Source organism: Chelonoidis abingdonii, chromosome 5, assembly GCF_003597395.2.
Source record: "Chelonoidis abingdonii isolate Lonesome George chromosome 5, CheloAbing_2.0, whole genome shotgun sequence".
Lineage (NCBI taxonomy): Eukaryota > Metazoa > Chordata > Testudines > Testudinidae > Chelonoidis > Chelonoidis abingdonii.
This window is the reverse complement of record NC_133773.1, coordinates 56217409-56232174: the sequence shown is the minus strand read 5'-3', so window position 1 is coordinate 56232174 and position 14766 is coordinate 56217409. Positions and strand designations below refer to the sequence as shown.

Genomic DNA, 14766 nt, shown 5'->3' with positions numbered 1-14766 from the left:
ATGCTTTTTGGCTGGGACTCAGAGGACGTTGCTTACCTCCACAAGTCACCCTGATTTGCTAAAGGCTGCTAAATTACTGCTAGTTTGAAACAGTCTTGTGATGTATCAGAGGGGTAGCCATGTTAGTCTGGATCTGTAAAAGCAGCAAGGAGTCCTGTGGCACGTTATAGACTAACAGACGTTTTGGAGCGTGAGCTTTTGTGGGTGAATACCACTTCGTCGGATGCATGTGATGTTTAATCTCTTACTCTAAACAACAGGATGACTGCTTAAGCCCATTTTAACTTTGACCTTTTCCCTGATCTGGATTCATCCCCTCCCCATTAAAAATTAAGGCCAGTTTGTCTCATTGGCAGCGGGGTGAGGATCGCAGGAGTGAGAGAAGAAAGATTACATTTTAAACTATGTCCATGTCAAAATTTTGCTTTGATAGTAATTAAAAACAGATTTTTTTAATATCTGAAGTTCCATTTGCCCCCCCCCCCCCACTCTACCCTTCAATACACATATCCCTTTGACTTGGTATTTTTGGGGATTTTTTTTTTTAAATTGCTTTATAGTAAGTTTCAGATATGTTTCTACTTTATTTTAGTTAAAAGAAAAGATACTGTGAGGGTCACCCCCACAGATTCACATCTTTGTTGGCTACATATAGTACAGTTTTTGGAACTGGTGTGAAGCTAAACTGCTAGAGTGAATACTGAGGTTCTTAAACTGAACTGTCCTAGTCACAGAGGGGAAAATCAGAAACCTTCAGGAAATGTAATACTTTCTCACTCTTAAAAGCACATTTTCAAAGCATGCCCTCCACTTGTGAGGACAAAAATGCACATACATGCCTCTGCACACACTCTAACACCAGCACGCACATGTTCAATTATTTAATACCTGTGTGCTCACAAGTGTTGGAATTTATACTTGCAAATTCCATTGGTGTCAATGGGCTTTGCAGGTGCAGTTTCTGACACTTGTTTCCATGCAGGTATTAAGAACATTGAAAGTGGGCGTACAGGTGGTAGAAGGTGACCAGCTGTGTGTGTCTGCAGAGTGCAAGTACATGTCCCCATATTTACACGTGCACAAATGAGGGTCTTCGGAAAAGGCTCTTTGGAAAATTTACCGTCTCCATTCTGTTCCCCTCTTTCTTTCTCCCTGTGTTTAGAACCTGCTTTATACTTTGGTGACACTGAATATTGGGTGGATGAAAGTGCGGGTTACGTTGGAAGTTCTTGTCTGGAGAACTGGAACAGATCTCTCCAAACCGGCCTCTGTCACTGCACGTTCCAGGAAAACGGAGCCAGTATCAGCAGAGGGTGAGTTGCTTTCAAATAAAAAATGTTGTTCAGATTGTTCTCTGATCTGTACTCACATGGGGTGCTATCAAGGTTTATTCTTGATACTCCTCTGATTCAGTGTGCATGTGTGAGGCTATTGGCAGGGCTATTGAAGTGTGGAATCTGGTGTTTTCAGCAGGCAGATGATACCCAGTTTTATGTGTGACTCAGACGTGCAGATGATTTCATTCACCAACATCTGGTAGAGTCTGGGGCATGAATGTTAATAAGATGATTATAGCTCAGTCCACACAAGACTGAAGGATGAAGATGAGGATAGGCTGGGAGAAGCAACTAGAACAGATGGCACGGACAATACTGTCCCCTTTGTGTATGTTCCTCTGACACTGGTCACCTGAGTTTGCAACTTAGGGATGTTGTTAGGCCTCCAGTTGCTTTAGATGATCATAAGATACAGTGGCCAGGATAGCTTTATTCCTGCTGCTTTTAGTAAAGAGTTTATAACATTAAGGTCAGAAGGAACCATTATGATCATCTAGTCTGACCTCCTGCACAATGCAGGCCACAGAATCTCACCCATCCACTTCTATAACAAACCCCTAACCTTGTAATAAGATTACTGCAATGAGCTCTGCATGGGGCAGAATGGCAATGTCCACTCCTTACCTGCTGTATTTCACCCGGATCACATGTCACCAGTGCGCTGTGGTCTGTGCTGGCTGCCTGTTGGTTCATGAGTAGAATTCAAGGTGTAATTATTTTTTTTAACCTATAAAGCCCTCACTGGGTTGGAGTCGGTCTACCTTAGAGACTACCTCTTTTCTCATTTAATATTGCCACAGCTGCAGAGAACAGAGGGTATACAAGCTGGATTTCCCTCAGTTATTAGAGAGGAAACTGCTGGCACTGCATTTTCCATGAGAGCCTTGGGACCGTCCCTTCCTCACTTTGTTCCAAAGTAGACCAGACCTGTTGACGGCATCTGCAAAATAGCTCATCTCTCGGCTAGGTTGTAAAGACTATCTCTTTGAGGGATTTTGGGAGCATTTGGGTAGGATGGAGTTTTGCTGGGATGATGTTTGTTTGAATTTAATTAAGCAGCCAGTAACACAAAGAGCAGTTGTGGTAACTGCTGGGTATTGGGAAGCAAACAGCAAACAGGATCATTCATTCCTCCTGATGGGTGATATGCTGGCAAAAGACAAATAATGCTTCAGTGACCTTCCCGTTAATCAAGTTGAAAGCGGTCTGTTCTTTTTTTTAATAAGTGTGTGATAAATGGTCAGTGCTGCTGCCAAAATAACAAGTAATAAAGGGCTTTAATGTGTACAAGTGTCATTTAATTAAATAACTTATGATATTCGTACACGGAAATAGGAGAAATGAAGGTTTGGATGGAACTACTGTAACAGCGCTGCAAAAATACCCCCCTGAGCGCAGCAAGTTGCAGCACTGTAAAGTGCCAGTGTAAACAGTGCCCCAGCACTGGGAGCTGCATTCCCAGCACTGGGAGCTACGCCCCTCAAGGTGGGTTTTTTATTTTTTAACAGTGCTGGGAGAGAGCTCTCTCAGCACTGCGCCGCAGCCACACAGGGCATGTTAAAGTGCTGCCACGTTGCCAGTGTAGACTAGCCCTAAGTCAGGAAAGTAATTAGACAACCACACATGGCGTGTGGTAAATATTAAGGCTCATTGTTAGTTCAGGAAGAAATGGAAGCTTTTATTGATATTGGATTCCTGTAGGGTTCTCTGCTGGCTACAAAGCAATTTAATAATATTGCATTCAGGATGTTACATGTCTGATTTGAGGAGGCACTTCAGTTATAACCCCTTATTTTCAGGCATTTACTGCTTCTGAAAAAATAATTTTCCTCTGAAATTTCTCATACTTTCCAAATATTTGTAAAGTTTGATGAAATTCCATTTGGATCTATGTGAGATACCCAAGCAGGAAATATTTGGTTAAGAAACTTTTCAAAGAAATTTTTGTACTAAAATGATTTTATAAATCAAAATAACATTTTATAAAGCTCAGAATTGGTGAGGACTAAGTTCTTAATCAGAAGTAGTGCCTATAACAGTTTGAAGAACTGGTGAGAGTTGCAGTGACACACTGTCGAGATTTACGTCTGACAACTCAATATCTTCAGAGTTTGCCAAAAGATAACCAAAGCAAGAAATGATAGCAGTGTATAAATAATAACGTTCAATCTGCTGTGGGGAGAAGGGAAAATGGTTGCTCTCATTGATCAAACGTGATGAATAGTGCATTTAAGGTGCAGTGAAGGAGAAAGGTTTGGAATAAATAGTGCAAAGAGCTGTGAAATTAGAATAAAATCAGTTTGGCTGTGGGACATGCTTGGCAGGGAAGCAGTGGAGTTACCATCTATGAAAATCTTCCAGTCAAGACTTTACTTTACTTCTTTTGTGAATAGCAAATATCCATCCCCAGAGGATGTCAATCCAGCGCTTTTCACCAGTATTGAAGTTACTGTAAATATATATATATATATAGAAAGTCAACACTTAGTGATGAGATCCTGAGGTAGGGATGTTTTGGGGATACAGTGATCCTGGCATTGTGCTGGAGATGGTTTTCACCGGCCCCTTCCAGCCCAAGTGATTGTGTGGAATTACTGTAGGCCTGTTCCTTTGTTTTTAAAATGCTAACCTGTAAAGTACTACTTCAGAAACTGCTTCTGATCACTGAGTCATTCTATTTCACTATTAAGAGCAAACTCAGTCCATGGGCATGATGCTCAATGTATTGCAAATAGTTATTTTAAAACTGTATGGACTATAGGCCTGTTTCTCATTTACAGCATTACACCATTCTGGCAGTGTAAAGAGACACATTTTTAGTCTCATAGACCCATAGACTTAAGGTCAGAAGGGACCATTATGATCATCTGGTCCTTTTGTACTGCCAGAGTGGAGTAAAGTGGCCTTAGGGCTTGCTACACAGGATGTTACTGCACGGTAAGCCAGAGTGTGAATCTACAGCATGCCAACTGGCCATGCAACAACACTGGGTGTGGACATTGCTACAGCACAGTGCAAGTCCTGGAGTGCAGCTAGGAGTATTGTAGTAAGACAGTCTGCCCTCCACGACTTTCAGTGCACTGTAGCTGTGTCCATACAGGATGTTACTGCGCGTCAAGCTAGTGCGTTGTAGATTCACACCCTGGCTTGCCACACAGTAACTTGCTGGGCAGACAAGCTTTTAGTGCAAATGAGGATCAGGACCTTTGTTTGTTTTTTGCTTTTTATGCTCGTTCCTTTTTTTTTTTAAACTTACAGGTGACAAAAATCCAAAATAAATACTCTTCAGAAAAATAAGGCACAGACTGTCTTGATTTTGTGAACATATTCTACAAGTAAATGATAAAATCTTAATAAATGGCAATGAGTGGCTGTGTACTTTTTGCTTCCCAAACAGCTGGAATTGATTACGTGGGCATCAGCAGGAATCTGGACTTTGCTCCTGGAGTCAAGATGCAGGTGTTCCGAGTGACTATCCTCGACGACCTGGGGCGACCTGTTTTGGAGGGTCCAGAGAAGTTTGAGCTGGTTCTCTGTATGCCCATGAACGCAGTGCTTGGGGTGCCTAGCAAAACTACTGTCTTCATCAATGACAGCATTACTGACTGTAAGTGTAAAGCAGGAAGCTTTTTTTAATTTTTAGTACTTACAGTGCACACACAAGATCCAGGAAATCTTCTGGCAATAGTGTTAGCTGTTACATGTATAATTACGTACTGCCGTTCATTATAGTGAAATTCTGCCTTAGCTGACATGATGGAAAATGGACGCCATGCACAAGCTGAAGTAAGTCTGTAGCACAGCTCCTCTGTGGTCCATGCTCCTGTTCACTGAGTCACTATGTGCTTGAAGATGGTGTTTTTGGACAAGTATATATGGTTCCTGTTACCCTTCTAGAGTTACCTGTAAGTTCATTCACCGGGGCCTGCTGCACTTGAGTGAATTTGGTCATTAAATAAATGTTTGTGTCAATGGTACTGGGGCCTTCAGTATGAAACTGTAAAAGTGGTGAGTTATCCAGCTACAGTGTTGGTATAAGAGTTTGGACCGCAGAATTCAAAGGAGGTTTCGCACGTGATTGTACAAATCTTGATGCTCAAAGGCAGCTCTATCAAACGACATGTAGTGCCTCTTTTGTTAGGTGTAAGACTACTTCACTGACTTGCATTGCTCACAATGAGATAACAAATGGAAAAGTCATACATTTAATAATCCGCACAATGCCTTTCAGAGCACTTGGCTATTTGATAAGTAGCCAGGTATAATCACCTTGGGTCTCAAATTTCTGCAGATTAACACCATTGTAATAAATAAATGAAGTTATATAGTTCTAGGCCAGTTTGGTCTCTAAACATGCTCTTCGAAGTTTAGTTCCAATCTTACGCTGTGTAAATTTGCAACCACCAGGCCCAACCCTGTACCTTTTTGAAGCTTTGACACTGACTTCAGAGGGAGCAGGGTTGTGCTGCTCAATTCCTTTTGCATGAATTCCATACCTAAATCTCAGAATGGAAAAGACGCCTTAGTAAATACTTACCAAAAATAATCCCATCATTCAGAAAGCGATTAGATGAAAATACACCAAATTCTCAGCTGCTGGGTTGATTTGGGGTTGCTTTTTTTTTTGGAAGAAAGGCAATGAGGTCAGTAGAGTCTAAGGGCTTGTCTAGAAGGTGTATTACTTCACACCAGAGGAGTGTACATTCTAGTGTGTCATGCACTGACTGACCCATGTGGAGCTTGCTGGTGTGTACTAGAAATTCCCTAGTCAAGTGAGCATCAGTATAGTAGTGTTTGAAATAGACTATGTTTATGTGCACCAGAGAACTTCTAGTGCACTCCAACAAGGTCCATATGGGCCAGTCAGTGCACTGCATGCTAATGTGGACTAATGTTTACACAGCTCTGGTGCAGACTAGTGTTCTGTGTAGACAGCAGGATAAGATGAGCAGGATAAGGATAAACTGGGTCAGTGGCTGAGTCAATACAGATTGAGCAGAGAATCCTGTGGCACCTTATAGACTAACAGATGTTTTGGAGCGTGAGCTTTCGTGGGTGAATACCCACTTTGTCAGACGCAGGTAGTGGAAATTTCCAGGGGCAGGTATATATATGCTAGCAAGCAAGCTAGAGATAACGAGGTTAGTTCAGTCAGGGAAATAGGCCCTGTCTAGCATTTGAGGGTGAAAACCAAGGAGAGAAACGGGTTCTGTAATGGGCAAGTCCCATTCACAGCTTGGAGGCCAGAGCGATGGTGTCAATTTGCAAGAACGGAAGCTCAGCAGTCCTTGAATCTGTCCGAATTTTTGCTCAGGAGCCAACTTAAGGTCTCATAGTGGCCAGAGTGAATGCGCTCCTACAAGGGTGTATGCCATCCTGAATCTATGTGGTCCATTACCTTTTCCGGAGACGTCCATGGCCGATTACAAGAGAAGGCATTGCTGGCATATGAGCGTAATATAATGGAGTGCAGGTGAATGAACGGAGGGTGGAGTGGTTAAGTCCTGTAGGTCGCTGGTGTAAGTATGGGCAGAGTGGCATCGAGGTGTTGGCATGATTGGTTCGCGAGCTAGAGTTACTAGGACGTGTGCATGCGGGAGAATACGTTGAAGGTTGGCAGGTACTGTGGCGAGACTGGCCTGCCCAAGACCTGTGAAGTGTGGACAGGTCCAGAGGAATGTAGACCCAACGGAGGGGTTGAGCGGCGATGGAGGCCATGAGTCCGTGGGTTTCGTCGGTGTCTGCAGTAGGAGGCTGCTGTACACTCTGCCTGTGGATCGTGTCCAAGCCTCGTGCGGTATGTAAGTTTGAGAAGGCTGTGAGATGTAGGTGGCCTGTCCGAGGGGTTAGAGCAGATGCGGTTGTACCTCAGCGCTTGGCTGTAGACAATGGATCGTGTGATGTGCCCGGATGGAAGCTGGAGGCATGAAGGTAGGCATAGCGGTCGGTAGGTTTTCGATATAGGGTGGTGTTAATGTGACTATCACTTATTTGCATTCTCTGCTGCTTTTACAGATCCAGACTAACATGGCCACCCCTCTGATACAATACAGATTGAAAGTGTTTTAGTTCTTTAGGCGTTAAAATCTGTATTATTTCAAAAACACTTGTTGAGCTGATCCCCTTTTGATTGCTGTAGATAGCCATGAGGAGAAATGGGTCCATGTCCTAAATTTCTCTTCCAGAATGTAACCAGCATCCTCTGTCCATATGTCATGGGCATTCTTATCATGTGGACTTTACAATGAAATGTGTAAAATCTTCTGTTTTCAGTACCCAAAGTCCAGTTCAAGAAACCATGGTACACAGTGAATGAAAAAGATGGACAGTTAGTGACTGTCATTTATCATAGTGGTGATATTAACCATAAATCTACCGTCCGTTGCTACACTCGCCAAGGTTCTGCTCAAGTCATGATGGACTACAAGGAGTGACCAAACACAGATGACTCTGTAGTGGTGTTTCTCCCAGGTAAAATCTTTCCTGTGAGAACTGGAGATCCTCAGAAGGAATAGTTACTCTCACTGCTTTTGAGGAAAAGACTCATCTGCTGATGAATAAAAGCAAAGCGCCTAGGACATTTTGGGCAGAATCTCAATGTAAATAATGCCAACTGGCTATTAAGTCACAAGCTGCAGCAGCACAGGCTTTCAGCAAAGAGCTCTATACCCACAGCTTCAGTCTTCAGCATTTTCAAATATTTTATATCCAAAAATGAGGAAGGAGGGGAAATCAAACTGCCTAAGTGAGTTGCCTGTGCTGTCCTTCTGAAGCAGAGTACGTATACAGAAAACATGAGAGTAAGAGAGATCTGTGGCTTTCTGTCCTAGTTCTCAGTGGATATCTTTATGTCTCTCAAAGTACATTTTAACACTGATGAAAGGTGTTAATAGGAATTAACAGCCCGGGAGATAGAATTTTCTATTGACCAAAGAGCCTTTTTTATGCTGTCCCACCAATATACCTCAGTCCTAACCATCCTTCCAAGGGTAAGGAGGAGGCCCAGTCTATGTGATCACTCAACCCTTCGTCTCTCAACTGAGCGCTCCTGAGGACACCCATTAGTGCTGGAAGGTATGAAAACCATACTGAAAATATGCTGAGTGATATCAAATAGAACTAGCAGAAAGGCCTGAGTTACCGTATCTTAGAACTACATTGTTTGCTTCCATTCCACTCTCTTGAGATTAGTTGTTTTTTTAAATTAGTTAGGTGAATTTAGTTTTTATCCTGGGTCTTTTGTGCTGCAATTGATTTGTAAGCACATGTGAGGGTGATCATAATGCCTGTTTTATCCCCTCTCTGCAGAGAGATTGAGAAGCCCTGTGTGGTAATACTGGAGGATGACGCAATTTATGAAGTAGAGGAAGAATTCAGACTAGTGCTTGGAACACCAAAAAGTACCTCAACATTTGGTGCCTCCATTGGGGAGCAAAAAGAGACCCTGATCAAGAATAAAGGTGAAGACGACAGTGAGTTTTTAAGCATCTTTGTTTTTATTGTTAAATATACAGATTCAAAGAAGTACCACAGCAGTAGCTGCAAGCTGGAATGTAGGATTTGCTATTCTGGATCAGACTATTGGTCCATCTAGTCCAGTATCCCATTGCCAACGGAGGCCTGTACCAGAGGCTTCTAAGAAAGGGACAAGAAAGGGACATTTATTGAATAACCCACCCCTAAGGGAAGTTTCCTGCTAAACCCAGTAGTTTAGAAATTGGCTTACACCTGAAGCAAGAAGTTTAATCCCTTCAAAGCATCTTGTTGTTTATTGTTATGTATTTACTGCTATGACTCTGAATATTCTCGCTACCCTTATAAACGTCTAACCCGTTTTTGTTTCCTGCTAAGCTTCTGATATCGACATTGTAGGAATGAGTTCCACAGGCTAATTGTGCATTGTATGAAGTATTTCCTGCTTATTGGTTTTGAATTTAACACTGTCATAAACAGATAGCTAAGGGTTAATGTCTCTTTCACTTGTAAAGGGTTAACAAACAGTGATCTGCAACATCTGACCAGAGGACCAATCAGGAGACAAGATACTTTCAAATCTTGGTGGAGGGAAGCCTTTGTTTGTGTTCTTTGGGTTTTGCGTTGTTCTCTCTGGGTCCTGAAAGGGACCAGACGTGCAACCAAGTTTCTTGCCAATCTCTCTGCTACAGTCTCTTATATATTCAGAATAGTGAGTATTAAGTAGAAAAGGCGGTTATAGTCTTTTGATTGTTTTCTGTATTTGCAAATGTGTATTTTCCTGGACGGATTTTGATTGGTATTTGTGCTGGGGGGAAACTTCTCTCTAGTGTCTATAAGCTGAAAGACCCTGTAATATTCCATCTTGAATTTACAGTGATCATCTTTACTCTTTCTCTTTTTTATTAAACGTTTTTCTTTTTAAGACCTGATTAATTTTTTCCCCTTGTTAAGGCTTAAAGGAACTGAGTCTGTACTCACCAGGGAAGTGGTGGGAGACGGGAAGGAGGACTAGGGGAGGAAAGGTGAATTTTCTCTGTGTTTTAGATTCACGGAGCTTGAATCACGGTAATCTCCTAGTGTACCCAGGGCGGGAAAGATCTGGGAGGGAGAAAGGAGGGGGAAGGGAAATGGTTTGTTCCCCTTCGTTGTGAGACTCAAGGAATTTGGGTCTTGGGGTCCCCAGGGAAGGTTTTTGGGGGTGCCCCAAAACACTATATTTTTGGGTGGTGGCAGCTTATCAGAGCTAAGCTGGTAATTAAGCTTAGAGGAATTCATGCTGGTACCCCATTTTTTGGACTCTAAGGTTCAGATTGGGAAAATATATAATGACAAACACCTTTCAATTTCACTGAATTTCCCTCTGTTCTTGTGCAATGATACATGGTGAATAGCAGTGCTTCTTTGAGTGCTGGTCCCTATGTGTATTCTACTGTAGGAATCTATGCACCCCATGCTTCCAGAGCAAGAGAATTTTGAAAGCAGTGTCTGTTGGTCCACACATGTGCCCTGGATCACTTTGTACCTCCAACTAAGGAGATCAAGGGCAGTGTGAATTGACCACCTTTCCAGTTCCTTTTCACCACAGCATGGTCTGGGTTGGAATCTCCAGAGTCCAAAGCTTCAGCTTTATTTTTTTTATCTGTGAACATATATTTAAATATCTGCAAATAGTTTTTAGAATTTGGAGAGTTTTAAAGTTTTATCTGAAAGATTTTAGTGTTAGCCTCTCTGACCTGGGGAGCACCCCCCCAGCTTGTACCCTGTTTGGGTACTGGACTATGCTCAATACTCAGGCTTTCAAAATTTTTGCTTCCTGCCTACAATCCTTCTCAATCAGTGATGACAACCAACATTGCCTGTGCTGCTTTAGGGAAGCCCACGTTGTGACAAGCTGCAGGACCTGCTGTTTGTTCCTCAGTCGTACCTGGGAAGCACTTGGAGCTGTAGGAAGCACCTAATGGACAGGCCCGTGAGGCCGCAGTTGGACCCAGGGCGAGGGACCCCCACTGTGCATTGGCCTGACTCAGCAAGGAGTGCATCTCCAACCACAAGGTCCAACTCAGAAGCAAGGGAGTCTGTCCCCGCAGGGTCTTGTCGGGAGAGCAGGGAGCAATCTCATAAACATGAGAGCAAATCCTCCTTGAAATCCACTTGAGTAAGTCAGATACAGTCTTTCCTAAGCTGAGCAAGTCTCTAAGCTCAGCCCAAGAGAACTTAGGATGGACTAAGTCTCAGAGGCATGACAAGAAAGCCCACAAGTCTAGGGCTCCATCAGCACCGGATCACAACCCAGCAGCACTGATGCCTCTGGTACCTCCCAAACACAAACCCTGGGATCTGCCAGCACCAATGAAGACTGATCACCAAGAGCATTGGTTACCCACGCTCTTATCTTTGTCTTCTATGGCACATTTTATTTCTACTGCAACTCGGACAGACCTAAGAGCAAAGACCCATGCTCTTCCTGAGGAGATCTTCGCTGTCCCAGACCCGGAGTCTCCTATTCCATTGGATCCGTCCCTTTTGAGAGAAGTTCTGACTCCACCTGGAGAGCTGAACTTTGTGAGTGGTCTGACCTTTGTGAGAGGTCTGTCTCCTATTCCATCTTTTGGCTACAGTTTCCCTCTGGTGGCACCATTTGTACTGCCGTTAGATCTGGAATTGGCTTTCTCATCACAAAATTCTGAGCTGTCCTGTGAATCATTACTCCCTCCTCCAAAGACACACCTTCCTGGGAAGAAGGTCTGCACCAACTTGGGACCAACCTCCACCTCATCATCTGCCTCAAAACTATTGCTACACTTTGCCATGGAGACCTCCACAACCCCACTTTGATCCATCCTATTGGCCGTACTGGAGTCTGGGGGATCAGTACTATCCCTCAGAATTGGTCCAGTTTGCTAGGAAGTCACCCCTTCCCTTCCCTTCCCAGCTGAGGAGGAGTATGCACCAGATCCAGAGGTTCCACCAGAACAAACCAGATGCAGCAGTGACTTCAATGTCTCCATCCTCCCTATGATGTTAAATTTTGTATTCGAACAATAAATGCACCCCTTGGGGGAAAAATGAAATATTGACACTGGTAGGAGCTTTGTTGATGCACTTACTGGTGAGTTGGCATGCTAGTTTATATGAGAGTAGGGAAACTGAGACACCAGCAGGGTCTGACACTGGGTTTGAAAAGACCCTGTGTGACCTGTGGTTGCTTTTGGGTTGAGGGGGATATCCTTATTTGATCTCTGAATCAATAGAATATAGTGACAGACAGGAACTGTCTGGTTATATTGTTAACCTCTAACAAAGTATAGGTAAACACAGACCAATACAATCACTATCTTCTTCCAATTCTCTAACAATACAAGTCTACATTTCAAAGCACTGGTCTGTCTAACGTGGCTTTCTTGACTATTTATAAGGAGTGGCCCCAATTACAATTTACATTCTTTTCTAATATGTTTTTAAAGGTTGAATTTAGGTCATTTAACCTGCAAGTTACTTAACCCTTTCAGTCTGAGTCGCACCCTTTTACACAGTCCTATATATGTACACTCTTGGATAAGAAAGTATAGTGGCCTTATCACAGCCTAACCCCACACACCCCCTTTGTTCCTATGGCTACAGGTATTAATTGCCCACTTCATTTTGAATGGTACCTTATTATGTGTGTTAACACTTAGGTTTATCAGTCCTTCCACCTGCTATTTAACTGTGACCTCTGAGTACCTGTCCCAGAGTTGAAGAAGAGCTCTGTGTAAGCTCAAAAGGTTGTCTCTGGGCAGGTCTACTCTACAGCCAGGATCGATGCTCTGAGATCAATCCACCGGCAGTCGATTTAGCAGGTCTAGTGAAGACCTGCCAAATCGACAGCAGATTGCTCTGCAGTTGACCCTGTCTTCTACCCCCGATGAGAAGAATAAGTTAAGTTGACAGGAGAGTTTCTCCCATTGACCCCCCATGGTGTAGACCCTGCGATAACTTGACCTAAGGTATGTTGACTCCAGCTATATAGCACAGGTTGACTTACCGCGGTAGTGTAGATATAACCTAAGTCTCTTTCATCAACAGAATTTGGTCCAATAAAAGCTATTACCTCACCCACTTTGTCTCAACCACAGTACTAGTCGTTCTCTTTTTAAGAAAAGATATAAAATAGTCAGCCCATTTATTTGACTTTCCAGGTTAATTTGGCCCATTTTTCATGTGTAAGATGTCTATTGGCAGTCCATTAATGACTTTTGCACTTGATCCAAATGGGAAAGAATGACTTTTTTTTTTCAATTCCCTTACAGGACCAGTGATTAAGTTCTCCAAAATCAAACACAGCATTCAGGAGCCTCAGGAGCCTGGAGAGATTGTAGTTGTAAAGATCCCCATTTTACGTCTGGGTGACAGCGCAAAAGTGTCTGTTGTGCGAATCCACATGAAAGATGGCTCTGCCACCTCTGGGGAAGACTATAATCCAATGTCTGATGGTAAGGATGGTCATGGAATTATTGAAATGCCAGTTCAGGAAGTTATCGTACAAATTAATTAAGTATAGCAAGCAGCAACGTTATTGGCTTTACATATAATTCCCTAATTCTTTTTTAAAAATGACTCTAGCAATTCATGTGTCTTGTATCAGATGAAAGTAGACTCATGTACTTAGGCTCAGTCATTCAGCAGGACCACTTCAACAGTTTAATGAGCTCATATATTTTATAGCCTACTCTGAATGTTTGGAACCAACAGAAAAGCCAAAGTGTTCCATTCCAATATAATAGAGAAAACAGTGATTCTGCTGATTAGGAAAAGAGGTTAATTTGTTTGTCTCTAAACCAGACATTGAATTCAAGGAAGGAGAAGCTGAACGTATTGTTGAAGTCGAGGTCTTATATGATAGAGTGAGAGAAATGAGAGAAGCATTTACAGTCCACTTGAAACCAGATGAAAATATGGTGGCTGAAACACTGGTAATGATGTTTGCTTGTTTTTAATTTTGCTATGTCTGTTTGGTTTGGTTTGTATGCTTGTTTTTTAAACTCAGTCAATGTTTTAAATATCCCTTTATTCATTAATAACAGATACTTTTTTTATTTAGATTGCAAGTTTTTGAAAATAAATTTCCCTGTGATGATATGCAGTAATTGTAGGGATATTTTGTGAAATATTGACCTCCAGATTTTCAAAGGCCTCCCCCTTCCTACATTCTTTTCCCTCAGGCTACACCTACAGTTAGGGTAGTGTGTAGTGTACAGACACTGCATGCCCAGCTAACATGGGTATAAAGAGCATATAGAAGGTGAGGCATGGCTTATGTGAGTAGAGTGCCCTACACACCTGAACCCCCAACATATATACACTACACAGCTCTCTACGTGTCCAAGCAGTGCCTCCCTTCTGCCTTTCCCTGCCATAGTGAAAGGGTCTGGGGGTGGGAAAAGACTCCAGCAACAAAGAGCTGCTGGAGCCTTTCCTCACTGCCTGACCCTTTCCCTGCTGCCTCCCCCCTAACAGAGCCTTTCACTGCTGCATGTATCTACACATGTAGTTACTGTGCTCTACATGCTGCCTTAAGTGTAGCTGTAGCCTCAGATTTTCAGTGTGCTTATTTAGTTGCTTAAATAGCCAACACATGCATGAGAGTCCGGTGTTCAGGCTTACACATGGTCAGCTAGGTCCCTAACTGGCTGTGCAGATGCACATGAATTAGATACAAACGCATGTATCAAACTTAGAAAATTGGCCTCAGAAACAGTGAATTCCATGGCCTTGGGAATCCCATGATTTCAGTGTGATTGTCAAATGGCCCTAATTCAGATGTGATAGATAGAGGGAGAAAAAGAGGAACGCGGTGATTTCCTCATCTATATGACATTGGTTTCTGCTCTCTGGCTTTATAAAATGCAAATCATTCTGCAGCAGTCTACTGACTTTGATCTCAGTTACAGACATGGCAAACCATGACAGAGGC

The 14766-nt window shown here is 42.8% G+C and overlaps 1 protein-coding gene across 1 annotated transcript in view; it reads left to right on the top strand.

Annotated features, from left to right (window-relative positions):
• Positions 1-14766, top strand: part of LOC116829532 (FRAS1-related extracellular matrix protein 2) — a gene marked incomplete at its 5' end in the record, with an annotated part of 63537 nt that overhangs the window by 26746 nt on the left and 22025 nt on the right. The window contains 7 exon segments of the mRNA XM_075066732.1: positions 1163-1221; positions 1223-1313; positions 4735-4944; positions 7611-7822; positions 8650-8809; positions 13103-13285; positions 13635-13765. Coding sequence (XP_074922833.1) covers positions 1163-1221; positions 1223-1313; positions 4735-4944; positions 7611-7822; positions 8650-8809; positions 13103-13285; positions 13635-13765 — 1046 coding nt within the window.